At 39.4% G+C, this 17,226-nt stretch overlaps 1 protein-coding gene across 7 annotated transcripts in view; it reads right to left on the minus strand.

The window, feature by feature from the left end:
* Positions 1 to 17,226, minus strand: part of mtor (mechanistic target of rapamycin kinase) — a 474,957-nt gene that overhangs the window by 50,413 nt on the left and 407,318 nt on the right. For all 7 annotated transcript variants that reach the window (XM_060852056.1, XM_060852057.1, XM_060852054.1 and 4 more), the window contains 3 exons: positions 5,504 to 5,621; positions 2,818 to 3,015; positions 1,329 to 1,429 (listed from right to left, as the gene is read on the minus strand). In XM_060852056.1, coding sequence (XP_060708039.1) covers positions 1,329 to 1,429; positions 2,818 to 3,015; positions 5,504 to 5,621 — 417 coding nt within the window. The remainder of the gene's footprint in view (positions 1 to 1,328; positions 1,430 to 2,817; positions 3,016 to 5,503; positions 5,622 to 17,226) is intronic.

Below are 17,226 nucleotides of genomic sequence, written 5' to 3' on the forward strand. Positions count from 1 at the left end.
AGGTGTTCCTTGCTATATTTCAACAGGGTAGGTGGGATGGAGTGGTAATGCCACTGGACCTGAATCTCAGATTAATGTCGAGGAACAATTCCATTACAGTAGGTGGTGGAATTTAAATACAACTAATTAAATTTGGAATTGAAAGCTGGTCCCTGTAATGGTGATCATGAAACCATCACTGATTGTGTAAAAACACATCTGGATCACTGATGCCCTTCAGTGAAGGAAATCTACCATCCATACCTCATGTGACCAACACGAGACTTCACATCAACAAAAACATAGCTGACTTTTAGCTGTTCTCAAGGGAAATTAGGGATATATAACAAATTCTGGTTCTGCCAGTAACATCCACATTCCATGAAAGAACAGAAAAAAATGTTGAAATTATGTGTTTCTGCTTTCTCCTTGGATTTAAAGCGGAAAAAAAGGTAGTTAAAGGTGGTTATGATAGTACATACAATTTTGTAAATGCAGCAGCTCAAATGCTGCTTTGTTGACAAAATGCAGATTATTGAATCACTGGGAAGATTCCCACCTGACTGACAACATGGTAAAGCCAAATAGTATTCTCACCAAGTGCCTACATGCACACATTGTCCAGGAGGACCACTAGCTGGAAAACAAGAGAAACTGGTCTTATTTATTTACCTCCTAATCCAGAAATGCTGAAGCTGAGAAGTGTCCCCACTGTCATTTTTAGATTGACTACCTTGAACAGTCTACAAACCAAAGATGGAGACAATCTGGTATGGAGGCGACTGTTAGGAAAATAAAATATTCCTTCTTTTAATTGGCTTATATTTTCAACAATATTCCCAATTTAAAATTTAGGGTGGCACAGTGGCTCAGTGGTTAGCACTGCTGCCTCACAGCACCAGGGCACCAGGTTCGATTCCAGCCTCGGGTGACTGTCTGTGTGGAGTTGGCACATTCTCTCCCTATGTCTGCGTGGGTTTCCTCCGGGTGCTCCGGTTTCCTCCCACAGTCCAAAAGATGTGCAGATCAGGTGAATTGGCCCATGCTAAATTGCCCCATAGTGTTAGGTCAATTAGTCAGAGGGAAATGGGTCTGGGTGGGTTACTGTTTGGATGGTCGGTGTGGACTGGTTGGGCCTGTTTCCACACTAAGGAATCTAATCTAAAACAAGGAAATGAAGTGTGCAATTAGGTCAGGAAGTTAAATAAAGAAAAAAGACTGACACAAGAGCTGAAAACTTCTAATACTGAATAAAAATCAAAAGCTTTACTTCTAAAGCTCATGAAAATTCTCAAAAATTCAATTTCTTCTCTTCTAATACCACTTTAATACTTTCTGCTTAATCCTACCTGAGAGTATCTTGTAGATTGTTTCCTCTTGAGAGAGCAATGGAGCGGAAGAAGCCCTGAACAGCAGGCACTGTGTACAGCAGTAATGTCTTAGACAGCTCCTAAATTGGCGCACACACAATATAGCTTTAATAAAGAGCAACTTCATGGATGATTATCTCATCAAGACAGGAAAAGTTATTATTTGCACACAGTATCTAAAGTTTTAAAGAAAAATACCATTTCCTTTAGTCCCCTGAAATATCTCAAAGCTGCAGCAGAGTTACCTCAAAGGTAATGATGACTAGTTGAAGTGGCCAACTTCACACTTAGTCATATTTACTGAAAACAGCCAGAAAGGATTAGATCTTTAATTTCAGCAGATGAGCTGAGCTGCTACATGTCCCTGGGCAGACAGAGTCTCTCTTATCAGTACGCTAGTTCAAAACTATGGAATAACTTCACCAGAACTTTACTCAGCATACAAGCTTGCACTTCAATGTAGCACAAATATAAAATATGGAAAATGATATAAATCTGAAATAAAAGCAGGTTATGGTGGAAACTTGCAATATGTCTGACAGTATCCCTACATTTTAATGTTGCAAGTTGATGAATTCTTGATGAGAGCTTCTGATGATCAATTTACTTTGAAATGCAAATAGTTTCTCGCAAAAATGATGTTGGCTGACCACTGAGTATTCCTTATATAACTCTAGCATTGTAGTTAAAAACTATCCAATTGTCAGAGGTTTAGTCACACAGGAGGCGTGACAAAAACCAAAGTCCTGTCTGCCTTTTCAAAGGACAAACTGTCCAGTTTAGACACTATTTAGAAACACTGGGTGTTCTCCAAGTATCTTTGCCATCATTCTTCCCACAACCACCACCACCAAAAGTAACAGCAATAGGTTAATTGATTCAATTAATTGCTCTTTGTGGAGAATATCTGATATAGGAAAGCATGTGGATTTACCAATGCAGCAAATATTGCTCTTCAAAATGAGGAGATTCATGGTTTAAGCTGGTTTCAAATGCTTTGATTTAATGGTGGTCCTGCTTGGAATTATTTAAACATTCATTCATGTGTCGTGGGCATTGCTGACTGGACCAGCATTTATTACCCAACCCTAATTGCCCTTGAGAAGATAGCACTGAGCTGTCTTCTTGAACCGCTACAGTCCAATTGCTGTAGGTACACTCTCAATGCTTTTAGGAAGGATGTTCAAGGATTTTGCCCCAGTGACCTTGAAGTAATGGCAATATTCTTCCCAGTCAGGATGCTGAGTGGCTTTGAGGGAAACTTGCAGGCTACCCATTCTGCAACCCTGGTCTTTCTATGAAAGTCCTAGGTGCTGCCTAAATTGGGTGAGTATCAAGAATTATTTTTTAAAATCACACCTACAGTCATAAGGGGGGTTTAGTGCTCTGCTACCCAAGAAATGTGCATTGTGAACAAGAAAAATTTGAAATTCTTATGAAGTCCTTTTTATACAAAAATATATTTTACCTCATTTACTTTCTTCTGCACTGGTGATGGTACAGGGCTGTTTTCATTGCTGTCTCCCTCACTCTCGCTGTTGCTAGCTTCGCTGTTTGCACTGGCACCGCTGGCATGTCTCAGTTTCTTTTTCTCATCACGAGCTTGATTTTGATGTTTGTAGTGGAGGACAGCCTCAAAATTCATCACAGCCCAGGCATGCCATGCCTTGGAAAACACCAAAAATGAATGTTTTTAATTCATACAAAACCAAATCAAGGAGTCCTGTTAATGTTTAAAGCCAACACACTTTCTGGCTTCACATACCATATATACTTGAGATTGATGGTTGATCTCTTGTAAAAGCAGATCCCTGACTTTGGCCAAAAAATCCAAACCATTTCCACTAACCACTTGGTCACCAAACACATCTCTTTGAAAACCTATTTATTCATGTAAGCGTAGAATATCATACCAACGAAGGCAGCTACTTAGCTTCTCTTGTTTGTACATCAACACGTACTATCAAAGCTACCATCTTAGTGCACTATATTCCTGCTAATTTCACCAGTTAAGGAACAAAAGATGCACTGTCCTGCTCACAACTTACGTTGATGAGCGTGCAGAGGAGAAACATAATTGAGCAGCATCTAGGGAATCAAAGATATTTGGTGAAGAACATTCAAGATTAGAGAGAGCTCTAGGCAGATGACTAAGAATAAGCGTACAAGTAGAAAAAAAGCCAAGCAGGTAGCCATTTCCATGGCCAGAAAATTAAGTTGTAAAATAATTCACTAAAAATTGGCAGATTGGACTCAGTTTCTCAATGATATATCTGAATCTTTGCCCTAAAAAAAGCAAAAAATAAATCAGACATTACAACTTTCAAAGTCAACTTTAGACACTGTATCAGGTTTAATGAAGAGAAACAATTCTGCATCGTGACATAAGATTAAGAGTTCACATAATTTTCAATAAAAAATGTAAATATAAGATATCTTTTAGCTCCTTTTATGCTACCTACGGGGACAGGGTTAGTGGGAACAGTCTGTGAACTCTTCAACAGCAAGATAATAGAAGGGACTTGTTTTCAACCCCTCAACAACACTAATGTAAACTTCAAACGCATAAATTAGCCTACATTTTGGCTAAAGTTTAGTCTTAGAAACTCAAGTTTAACCTGATCGAGGTATACAAGATAATGAGCGAATAGATAGAGTCATTAGCCAGAGACGTTGCCCCAGGGCAGGACTGACTGGTATGAGGAGTCATAGTTTGAAGATATTGGGTGGAAGGAGACGTCAGAAGTAGGTTCTTTACGCAGAGAGTTGTGAATGCATGGAATGCGTTGCCAGCTGTGGTGGTGGAAGCAGAGTCACTGGGGACATTTAAGCGACTGCTAGACATGCACATGGATAGCAGTGAGTTGAGGGATGAGTAGGTTAAGTTACTATAATTTACATTAGGATTAAACCTTGGCACAACATCGTGGGCCAAAGTGCCTGTTCTGTGCTGTATTTTTCTATGTTCTAAGTGTATACAACACAAGTGATTTGGAATATTTCAAGTTTTAGACAAATTTTAGCAGCTAAAGAAATTAAAATTTCATTTGTTTGTTTAGCAAAAATTAATTTTCTCTTCATCTCCTGATTATAGTCTTACCTGATAAGGTTCCACAGAGTCTGGCTGCTCTCTATAGTTTCATTCAAGTGGATATACTTAATTTACTTTAGTCAGAGGCAAAGGAAAGGCAGACTTATACATAGGTATGTACAAAATTTCAAATCTCACGAGAAAAAACATTTTTTATGCAGTGAATGTAGGATAGTAAGCACCGTAGAGTATGGAAGATACAAATTCAATTGATGTTTTCAAAGGAGAATTAGATGTTTATCTGATGAGGAGAAACTGCAGGGCTACAGAGAGAAAGTGGAATTGGTCTTACAGAGAACGGATTATCAATATAATGAGCTGAATGGCCTCCTGTAAGATTATATCCACTGCAGCAAAATAAAGCTAAGTATGAAGATGCTGTCACTTTAAAAGGTTATTTCTCCTGGGTTTTTTTTTGAAGAGGTGGTTGTAAGGCAGAGGTACTGAATTGGCCACTTGAAGTCGATCTAAGTAAACAACTTGTGAGGCCTGGAATTTTTTTAAGTTGGAACAATGGAAGCAGCCTGTTTGTGGCCAGCTCTCTCAGACCAGGTTTTCTAGTTTTTCTTTGGTTTTTAGGTTGCGTTTTAATCAGAAACAGCTTGTGTTCTCAAAAGAGTTGAAAGCTTCAGTGAATAACTCTTGGCTGCTACCCTCTCTACATTTTCTTGATGTTTCTCCCTCCTGGATTGGAGAAATGCATGGAAGAATCGGTGTGTGAATTTGTCTTTTTGCCAAGGGGTGTGCTTATGGGATGTAACTATATTGGAACAGTTCATTAGCACTAGGTATTGTATCTATTATTCAGTTAAGTTTTCCAATAGTTAAGTTATTCTAAATTCCTCTTTGTTTTGGTTGTATTTAATTATAGTCTTCAAATAAATTGTGCTTTGCTTAGCATTGAGTAATTTGACCAGTCTCATCACATATAAAACATGCACTGCACATCCACCTTGAAAATAAGAAAACTTTAAGGGCTAGGCAACCTTAAAATATTTTGAGGGGTCCCTGTTTAGTCCATAACATTAGAGAAAAACTACTTTACATTCGAGAGTAAGCTTACTTTATACCAGTTTCGGTCATGTTCTGTTGCAGCGCTGTAGTACTGAAGGACCTTGGGAATGGTGCTCTCATTGATTCCCTGAAGATTTAGCTGCCATTCACCCAGCTTCAGAAAACATCTGCGGACAAATATTTCATATTTACAACAGCAGCAAGTTCAAATGGCTTAACTGAAATTCATTGTTTCTGTCCCCCCCCTCCCCCCCACTCAGAATAAGAACTGGTGGCAAGGAGATCAACATTTCCTTACATGAACTTACAGAACTGGGAATCCCAACTTTGAAGGTTTAAAATATGATTGACTGTACAGTATCATAATTACAGTTTTGGCTCAGTTAACATTGTTTAGCTGTAATGTTGGTCATAAAATAGGGATTATTTCTCCATTTAACATTCCAACATTCACAATATCATCATTTGTCACAGACCTCTCTGACCTGCACATCCTCAACATCGGGTGGCATTTTCTACCATTTTCTACCTGTGCTGTTAGTTTGGTGCCATCACCATCTTTTCAGTTGTTTTTCTCCCCTGTGCACCTAGAGAGCATGGCAGTCCAAGTTAGCAACTTGCACCTCCACCACTGGGACTTCTTCAGCTGGTTACTTCTCCTTCTGCTCTTTCCTCAGTCTTGAACTCCCTGTTTCCGCTGGTTCATGTTCCTAACTTCCATTCTAATTTTTCTTTCCCACCACTCCAACTTGCACAATGAGCAAGCATTGAAGTCTCAGGATTACTTAAGCTGCCGCTCCTCACAATTCTGACTAACTTCTGTTACCATATGCAGTATGGTTACATGATATTAAGAAACAGCTGAAGATACTGCATGCTGCGAGTTCGGACAGGATTGCAGCAAATAGTACTGAAGACTGTTCTAGAACTTGCTACATCCCTAAGCAAACTGTTCTACTGCATCTACAACACTAGCATCAACCAAGTAGGGTGAAAATTGCCTAGATATACCCCTTAACACAAAAACCAGGACAAATCCAACCTGCCAATTATTACCCCATCAGTCTATACTGAATGATTAGTAAAGCAATGGTAGAGATTATCAACAGTGTTATTAAGCAGCACTTTCTTAGCTATTCAGTGACATTCAGTTTGGCTTCTACCAGGGCCACTCAGCCCTGACTTCATTACTTGAGAGTGACTGCGCATGATTTCAATAATTTATTCGACCTGGTATGTCATCAAGAAGCCCTAGCAAAACTGGAGTTTATGGGATTTGGGAAAACTCTCCTCTGATTGTAGCCAAGCCTAGCATAAAGGAAGATAGCTGTGGCTGCTGGACTCAGTCATCGCAGATCCAGGATATCACTGCAGGGATTCCTTAGAATACTGTCTTAGGTCCCACCATCTTCATCTGCTTCATTAATGACCTTCCCTCCAGTATAAAGTCAGAAGTGGAGATATTTACTGATGACTGCACACTGGTCAGCACCATTTGCTATTCTTCAGATACCGAAGTAGTCCATGTCTAAGTATAGCAAGACCTAAATAATGCCCAGGCTTGGGCCGACAGGCGGCAAGTAACATTTGTATCACAAGAATTCCAGACAATGACCACCTCCACCAAGAGATAATCTAACCATCACCTCATGACATTTCATATCATTATCACAAGTAATTCTGTTATGAAGTTAAATACATGTACTGGACCTTAAGAGAAAGTGAATGCTGTTTGGAACTGAGAGTTTACAAGCATTTGTGACATGACTAGATAGCAATCTCAGAGTGTACTGGAAAATTGAAAATATTTAACATTTGTTGGTGAAACAGATACCTGAGCTGATTGCTGTTTTGACAACAATTCAAATTTAACCAGTTTAAATCATGCCCCAGGATACTAAAATCCAATCGAGTTTGAATTTATAGTTTTGGCACTGTCGAACCAATGAGACAATCGGATGTTGGGGATATATAAAAGGCAGGCATTTTGAAAATTGCAGATATAGCAACTGCCATCAAGACAGATCCAAGAAATTAGGAACACTCTCTATCAAGGGTACCGTTTCATATGAAACATATTCGCAGTAAAAGGAAAGATGACAATCCAGAGAGATCTTCAGCCAGAAGAAAGGCACCGAAGATGACAGCCAGTGTATGGTTTAGAAATTGTTAATGTAATTTTAATAAGTGTTTTATGAGAACAGCATATTGTTATAGAGTTAGAGGCTGTTAATAAGCATTTAAGAGAAAGGGGGGCTTTGGGTTGTGAATAGTTGTTGTTTAATGTTCACTTCTGGAGTTAAAGAATAAATTGATAGTTTTTCTTTAAATAGTCGAATTTGGGAGTTGTCTGTCATTCATATTTTAACAATTATGAGGCGAGGTAAGCTTTTTTTGGTGTTTAATTTAGTTAAGAGGGGTTTGCCCTCATGCCATAACAATTCCCCTACTATCAACACCCTGGGGGCTACCACTGACCAGAAACTGATCTGGAGTAGCCATATGAATGCTATGGTAACAAGAGCAGGTCACAGACTAGGAATCCTGCAGCAAGAAACTAACCTTTTGACCCCCAAAGCATGTCCACTGGCTATAAGACATAAACCAGCTGTGCCATGCAATATTCTCCACTTGCCTGGCTCCAACAACACTCAAGGAGCTTGACACCATCCAGGACAAAGTAACTCACTTGAATGGCACCACATCCACAAATTTCGATTCCCATCACCACCATTACACACAACTAGTAGTGTGTATCATCTAAAGATGTACTGCAGAAATCACTGAAGCTCTTTAGACAGCACCCTGAAAATTCACAACCTTCGCCACCTAGGAGACAGGCAACAAATACATGAGCTCAAGTTTACGGATAAGGGCATATTCCAACTGTACCCTGAAATAACCTTGTAATCATTACTTTGAATTTATTGACTGTCCTCAGCTGGAGCTAAAAAGGTTTGCACAGTATTCCTTCCGATAGCTCAGCAGATGATTATAGCAGCAAGTGCATCACTGATCTATGCTGACCAGGAAGGTTGCCAGATTTAAGTGTTATATTGATTGATCTCAGCTGAACGGGGGCAGGGGAGGAGAAAAGGGTGAGGGCAGGGGTGTTTACAGTGGTCCCCACTGCGTCCAGGATACAGATAAAAGGAAGAAGATGGAATTCTCATTATAAAACAAATATAATGATCACAAATACAATAAGACATCAAGGTCTGGTGAGGAGAGAATCATGATTAGCTGTAAGTGCACTGCTGACACTAGTTACCACATAGGAAAAGCCATTTAGACAAGGACTTTCAAACTAGATTTGCTAACAAGATTGCACTCTAACACAAGTCACAATCTTCAGTAAAAACCAAAGTAAAATGATTTGAAGGCAACAGATAATTAATAAACATACTACAATACTAAAATGACAATATCATTTTGAGCTTTGCGTTGGTAGTTAAGAGACTAGGCTATATCTTTGAAAATTGAGGCTAAAATTTCAAAACAATTCAGTCTCCATCTTTGTATCAATTACACTGGGCAACAGAAATTCTGAAACAGTCTTCATAGATGATCCAATAGAAAATAACACTCATTAAACAGCTGTAGCTGGAAATGGTCCACATGAAATGACAAAGGATAAATTTTCAGCGGTTAGTTAAATGTAATTTATATATTAGAAAATTAGTTGGGAAAGTACAGGTATAATTTAATGATAATGAACTTTTACTTGGTCTGTTTCCACTAGCTCAGATTCACGATTTCTTGAAGTGGATCCAAAAAGGAAGTGCAATGAAGAGAACAGTCTGTTACTGTGAGGAATATTTACATAAATATACCAAGAACAGTATTCCTAGATCCACATGTTTCTCTCTTAGAAATGATTATTAAAGGTTAATTTCTGTTAATGTGCATCACCTGTCAGTCAAATCCGTGAGCACAGCCAGATCTCCTTTATTTTAACTGAAGCCCTAATGAATTTGGGAATGTATCCAGTGGCACTGATGCTCTTTTTTGTAATGTTAAAATTATTTACAACCTTTCTCACTCTCAGTACAAAAATCAATTGCTGGAAATCTGAAATACAAACAAAATGCTAAGAAACATTTGAAGGTCATGTGTATCCTTGGAGGGTGAAACAAGTTATTTTTTTAGTTCTACAAAAGAATACACACCCAAAACAGATCACTTTTTCCTGCAATAAGTTATCATTGCAAGCTGATGAAATTCAGTACTCGCCACCTTATTGTCTCCTTTCTCACAGCAAAAGGTCCCAAACACAATTTATTGGGAAATAGAGATTTACTCATACTTCTTACCAGGCTCCAGCAATTTTAAATTGTAATTTTCGTCCCCACATGTTTAGCTTCTTTGTTGGTTTTATTCAATTGTTTTCTCTTTCTTTTCAGATTACAGCCATTCAGGATCTGGCTGTTTACACCATAGACAATTCTGTTGTTAGTCTACTCGTCCCATTCCACTTTCTTTGGCATTACTCCATCAAATCCTCTTGCCACTTTATCACAGGCCTTTCTTTCTGATAATCGTCACGTTTCCCCACACCCAACACATGTCTCCCCTCTTCACTTCCTCAAAATCAACTGCATTTCTAACTTTTCCCAATTCTTATGAAAGGTCACACATGTGAAATGTTAATTCTGCTCTCACCACAGGTCATGCTAGATCTGTTGAGTATTTCCAGCATATTCTGTTTCATTTTCAGATTTTTAGCATTTACAAATTTTATCTTGACAAATATTACATTAGTTTCTTCCTCCTCCGTATTTGTTCATGGGCATGGACATTGCAGTGAAATCAATATTTATTTCCCAAACATAATTGCACCTGCAAGGTGTTAGAAAGCACTTATTGAATGCTGCAGTCCATTTGGTGTAAGGACATTCACAGCGCTGTTTGCAATAGGATTCGAGGAGATGGACTCAGTGATACAGCTCTTTAGTCAAGGTGATGTGAAGTGTGGAGGGCAAGTTGCAGGTGGCAGTGTTCACATTTGTCTGCTGCCCATGTTCTTCTGGTTGGTTGAGGTTGCAGGTTTGGAAAATGAGAGTATTCCACGACACTCTTGACTTATTCGTCATCAACAGTGGACAAGTGGTGAGTTGCTTGCTACAGAATTCCCAACATTTGACCTGTTTTTGTAGTTACAATAGTTTTGTGGCTAGATGAGTTAGGTTTTATGACAATGCTGACCCTAGGATCTTCAAAACTAGAAATTGGAAAACTAGACCATGATTACTGTAATCTTTACTATGCATCATATTCCAATTCTTAATGTCAACTTGACTTTTTGTTTTGTAACACTCATTGTTTAGAAAGCTGTGGATTCAAGCCCCACTCATGAATTTCACCATCACTTAGTGGTCATTTCAAAGCAATATGGATGATATGCTGCATTTGAAAGAAGTGGAGTCCTTCTGTATGAGCCATTAATCCTGCTTCTGATCAGCTACTGGAACATTACGTTAACCATTTATTCATTGCAGTTTACTAAGTTCAGTTGTAATAGGGTTAATTTACAGTATCAGATTGTTACATCATGTTTTAATTATTTTAAAGAATTTAACAGAGTGGGTATAGAGAAGAAATTCCCTCTGCTGGGAAAAATCAAGAACACAGGGATATGATCTTAAAATTAGTGATAGACTGTTCAGAAGAGAATGACATTATACACAAGGTTAGTAACAATTTAGCGCTCCCTCCCTCCCAAAGCTGTTGAATGTTAGGACAACTGGAGCTTTCATGAGTGAGTTAGTTAAAAGTATCAATGGATATAGAGTTTAAATAGCAGACAGTGAAGATAGTGATTATTCAAACAGAGAAGAACAATGTGTATGTTGTAAGTGCAAGCATTTGAAAGTCTATTTCCATGCAGCAAAGCAAAATTAAAATGTATTCAAAGTAAAATTATGTGTATCCTAATAACTTATTTTAAAAAAGCACAACAATGATCAAGATAGAAGAATAGTAAAAATGAAGCTGAATCCTGAATTATGATCATAAACTTGTGTGTTTAGAATGCCTCTTAGATTTTGGTTAAGTGTATTTGCATTAAGGCATATAGCTTCAGCAACATCTTACTAAGATAATACTGAAAAGTTATAATCTCAATTATTTCACAATGAGCTGAGGCTGCGTTGTTTGCAATGATGGGATACATGTGACATAGCTGCAACCTGAAGGAATACAATGGTTTATGAAGGCAGCATACATCAATTTCCCCAGGACAATTAGGTCTGACTCATCAACACCCACAGCCAGTGTCTGAGTATAAAAAGATTAGTTCTGTTTGCCAATAAATGTGAAAAGACAAGTGTTTTATGCATTATGATGTAAAAGGTATTTTGGTCTTTATGGTAAAGAATACAAAAGTACAAGGTAATTCTCAGGTGAAATTACAGTATCCTTGGGGAAGCTTTGACAATTTCAACAAACACAATGCTATTAGTTCATGGGACTTGGCAAGCAAAGATGTGAGTTATATATTTTCCTGTGTTTTTTTTCCCCTCATTCTTGATTCCTTAACCCTTTCCTAAAGTCTGTGGATAATGTTCATACTCTTTCGACAGGCTAAGCCCAGTTTTTATCAGGAAAACTCTGAAGGATATCAGAGCTGAAATTGTTTGTACCCTCACCAAAGATTAATCCTCTCTGCTCACTATATAGTGGTCTGGCTAAAATATTTAACACAACTTTGTATCTACTTTCAACATAGTTTGTTTATTATAATCAATGCAGAGAATTAAACACTATATCTACAGTTTACATTGGATCATGAGTAGTAAATGGCAGGGAACTGAACGGTCACCAAAACATGCCTTTACCTAAAGCCTTTAGTGTAGTCAAGACAGCACTATATATTTCACACCCAATTTATTTATTTTAAAAGGAAATTTGTCATTTAATACAGAACCATAGTAGACAATTTGTAAATTCCCATATTCAGCTCGAATAATGTTATTCTCCATTGGTTGTGCTGGATGACAGTCATCCAGGAGCATTTCTGTCCTTCTTTAAAGTAATGCTGCCATGGGTTCTTCCATGCTCAACTGATTGGGTAGACCGGACTTTTGCTAATGGCTTTTCTAAAACATGGCGACCCCAAAAATATTGCTTTCCCTCATTGTTAGCCTCGGTTAGATTTAGAAGAGGCTTCAAATGTCAACTTGAAGGATTTACATTTTTGTATTTTATACATTTATGCACAAACACGCATGACATTCTGTAATGGCTCTACCATGCACATATCTGGTTGCCTCCATGGATAGGTGTTTGCCACGGAGATTCAGTTCCAGTACACACAACATCTGCTGGAAATGTGCACAAAGCTGTGTAGGCATTGATGCTCAGAATCAACAGCAAGGTGAGAGGGGCATAGGGAACTTTAACCTCATTCCAGGTGCTTCTGCCCTTCAGAAAGTCAGGGTGCTGCCAGCATGCATCCATAAAGAGGGGAGCCAAACACACACCCACATTAGCTACACGCCCCCAGAAAAATCAAGGTGTCCAGACCCTCACTTGCCAATGCTTACGATACCAAAACCTTCAGGATTTCCAGCTGAGGAAGGCAAATCTGTATTTGGGCAGGACCCTCAAAGGAGACCTGGGCTCTCTAGGCCCAAATACCCCAGAAGATGATCAGTAAAGTCTTTTAGGCTAACAGGGCCAACCACAGAACACTCTCCACCTTGGCTGTGAAAATCAGGACTGAACTCAGCCATAGTAGGAAGTAGGGGAAGAAAGAAACTTATTGAGGGTACATAAGCGGCTCAGGCAAGATAAAGTTTCAAATAATCTTGTAATTTTGTAAATATATCTTCACTTGCACTCTTAAAATGTCTGGTCTTATGTTGCTGCCGCTTTGGACATGGTTAAGTCATAGCCATGTGAGAGATGAGCAGACTCTTTGACATCAAAAGGATGAAAGAAGTTGTTGTGACCGGAATTGTTGATCCCTCTTGAGCAATTGACCCTTGATTGCAGATAGCCTTAGATGTCCCAGACCCTTAAATTGTGACCTTGATGACAGCAGACAACACTGAGGCAATGTGCAGGGATTGGGTTAGGACATGGCACACTTCATTCCATACCTACACCTACCTTGAGAGTCAGACCATGAAATCACAGTATACCCACATCTTTAATGAGAAAGGTTCATTCCACCCAGCAGCTCAAGGGAGCACTCTACTGCTCAAGACCAGATGCATAATAGGCAGCACACAAGTCCATTCACCTTCACAGTGCACTGGCCAACCGAGTAAAGCTGCACAAAACGCTGCCTCCTGCAGGTTCAATGCTTTCCTACAGGATGTTCCAGCATTTGAGGGCAGTCTATGCACAATCTGAAATGCTGATGGCTGGTAACGTCAAAAGGAAATGCCTCAGGATTCCTCTCAATCCGCTGCCTGTCATGACAGATTTCACTGTACAGCATTTGGCTGACTGCTAATGAAATATCTAGAACTACCTAACCTCAGCACATTGCAATGTTAGTACACTGTGTCACTGACTGGTGCATTTTTCTTCACAGTCATTAGGACATATGATGTGTAAATAGCTGAAAGTGGGATCACCCAAAGATATCAGATGGGTAATACTTTATTCAGCAACAGAAAATCTCAATGACAGCATTAATAACAAGGCCCACATGGCCGTTGCACTAAGTTGGGTCTGCATGCCAGATAACTAACAAAGCAATAAACAGTTAAAACGTCCAAAATGAGTTCATTCATCATGAAGCCGAGCCTTCTTGGGCTTGATGATACATTGCTCTGTCTGGCTGCCTTGCACATTACTTATCTTTGACTTCAGAAGATTGGCGTTAATTACTCAGTGTTTCTGCATCCAGGACATCAACCCCTTTGTTGGTTCCAGTCGTGAAGGGCACAGCATGCCACATACCCTTTGTGGGCCACATTGCAAGACTCAGAACAATCCAGATATTGAAAACTCACTTAAAGAGGTCTGGTCAACATTGCTGTTACCACCTTCACCAGAACCATTGTCTCTTTACTCTAAGGGCTTCTGTTGGTTTCCATTCCCTCCTATAATTTGAGGTCCCATCTTTCTATCTGTTTCACACTAATCATTCCTTCAGTGACCCAATGAACTGAACCTGCAGACTTGAGTTAACCACTTTCCCCTGCACTCCATGGACCTGCAACTGATAAGCCCCTTGACCAACACTGTGCAAGCCCCAATACTGACCATGGCCCACCTGATATGCCTGTAATTCATGAACTGGTTGCACTTGATCTGAAAGATACAGATTCTCAGAATTTGATTGGTCCAAGTGTCTGACTGAAATCAGACAAGCTCCTTGACTGATTGTGGTCCTCCTTGATCCTGTTGAGGACTATTGTCCTTTGAATTTCAGCCATGGCAGTTTGGTTGAAGCACATTCAGCATGTTTGCCACAAATGCTACATGCAGTGTTGAAAACTGTGGTGCTGGAAAAGCATAGCAGGTCAGGCAGCATCCGAGGAGTAGAAGAGTTGACCTTTTGGGTATAAGCCCTTTATCAGGAAGGCCTGAAATGTGGACTCTCTTGCTCAGTGGATGCTGCTGACCTGCTGGACTTTTCCAGGGCCACACTTTCGACTGTGATTTCTCCAGCATCTGCAGTCCTCACTTTCTCTCTGTTACATGCTATAGGTATGCTATCATGTATCCTGGTGGCTAGTTTTCTGCCTGATTGTCCAATGTAGCATCTACTGGAAAACAACACATATTGAACTTAGAAACAACCATCCCAACATCCACAAACTAACCTGCATCAGAACATTATTTCAATGAGCCACCACACACTGCAGCACAGAGGAACTACGCAGAGCAGAAGAAAATCACCTATACAGCATATTCAAAAAGAAGGAGTACCCAATGAACACAATCCACCGATTTCTCAGCAACAAACCCAAACAAACAGACAAGATGCATCCAGAAAGCTTAGCCACTCTCCCTTACATTAAAGACATCTCGGAAATGACTGCCAGACTACTCAGACCCTTGGCATCATGGTAGCTCTCAAACCTACCAACACACTAAAACAAATGAATTTGAAAGACCCTATACAGACAACAAGCAAAACTAATGTCATTTACAAAATACCTTGCAAGAACTGTAACAAACACTACATTGGACAAACAAGCAGAACATTAGCCACCAGGATACAGGAACATCAACTAGCCACAAAACGACATGACTCTCTCTCACTAGTATTCTTACATACAGATAAGGAAGGACACCACTTCGAGTGGGACAAAACATCCAGCCTAAGACAAGCCAAACAGAGACACGTATAAGAATTCCTGGAAGCATGGGATTCCAACCGAAACGCTATCTACAAATGCATTGACTTGGACCCCATCTACCACCCCCCGAGAAAAAGAACAGGAAATGATGTCACCATAGGAAATAACATCACCAACTCAAGGAAACCCAAACATAAAAATAGAAAACCTGAAACATCAGCAGTGCTTTGTCTGGAGGCTCACTGAAGAAGTTACTTGGTATGGTGATAAAACATCTGTAAATGAACCTTCAGCTCGGGGGCAAACCTACATCCATGAGATTTGGAGGTCGCATAGAAATACGGTAAAGTGGAGTATTAATGACAAGAAAATACATAGAAATAAAGTAGTTGTTGTTCAAGAACAAGAATATGAAGTCACCGTTTAAAGCTTAGGGAACTTTATTTCTCAGTGTCAAGTTTTTTCTATTCTCTCTGCACTTACATTACCTTCTTGCCACTGCCCAAGCCACTCCAGAGAAGGGAAGATTCTTCCCATTGGGTACTTTGCTCTATGAACATACAGATGTAAAACTTTTAATGGGAAAGGTAGATGAATGGATAAATAAATATGGCCAGCCTGACATCTGAAAATGAAATTATAGTTGCTACAATTTCTATTCTTTGTTGAATTTAAAGTGAATAGCTCTGCCAGGTATCCAGTAGCTCCCAGAATCAATTGAATGAGACACCACTGGTATCAAGAACATGTGAAATTTCAATCTTTCTTTTTAGTTCATGGAATGCTAGCATCATTGGTGATGTCCGCCCTTACTAGAGTTGATAGCAGTAAATTGCCTTTTTGAACCAGTGCAGTTCATATGGTGCGGGTAAATTCACAGTGCTGCCATGGTCAGTGTTCCAGGATTTAGATTTACTGATGCCATTGGTGCAGCAATGTATTTCCAAATCAGGATGGTGAGAGATTTGGAAGGGAACTTGTAGGCTGTGGTGTTCCCATGTCACATCCTTCTAAGTGGTAAAGGTCACAGATTTGAAATGTGCTGTGTAGGATGAGGAACTTCTGTTTTGAAGATAGATTGCAGTAGTTAGACATTTCTAACTTGGAGAAAAAGAAGGTTAAGAAGCAGTTTGATAGAAGCATTCAAAATCATGAAGAGTCTGAACAAATTAGGGAGAGAGAAACTGCACCCACCCTTAAAGGGATTGAGAACAAAAAGGCACAGATTTAAAATAATTGGCTAAAGAAGCAAAATGTTTTTCAACCAGTTAGTGCTTAAGGTCTGGAATGCACTGTATGAGATTACGGTGGAGTCAGGTTCAATCAAAGCATTCAAAAGGAACTGAGACCGTGGTCTTTGGAAAAGAAGAATGCACAGGGTGATGGGGATTAAGCAGTAAAATGGCACTGAGTAAAATGCTCTTTTGGAGAGCTAGTGCAGAAAGAATGGGCTGATTGGCCTCCTTTAGTGGAGTAATAAAACCTTACAATCCTGTGTTCCTGTGATTCT

This window comes from Hemiscyllium ocellatum, chromosome 37 (assembly GCF_020745735.1).
Source record: "Hemiscyllium ocellatum isolate sHemOce1 chromosome 37, sHemOce1.pat.X.cur, whole genome shotgun sequence".
Taxonomy (NCBI): Eukaryota; Metazoa; Chordata; class Chondrichthyes; order Orectolobiformes; family Hemiscylliidae; genus Hemiscyllium; species Hemiscyllium ocellatum.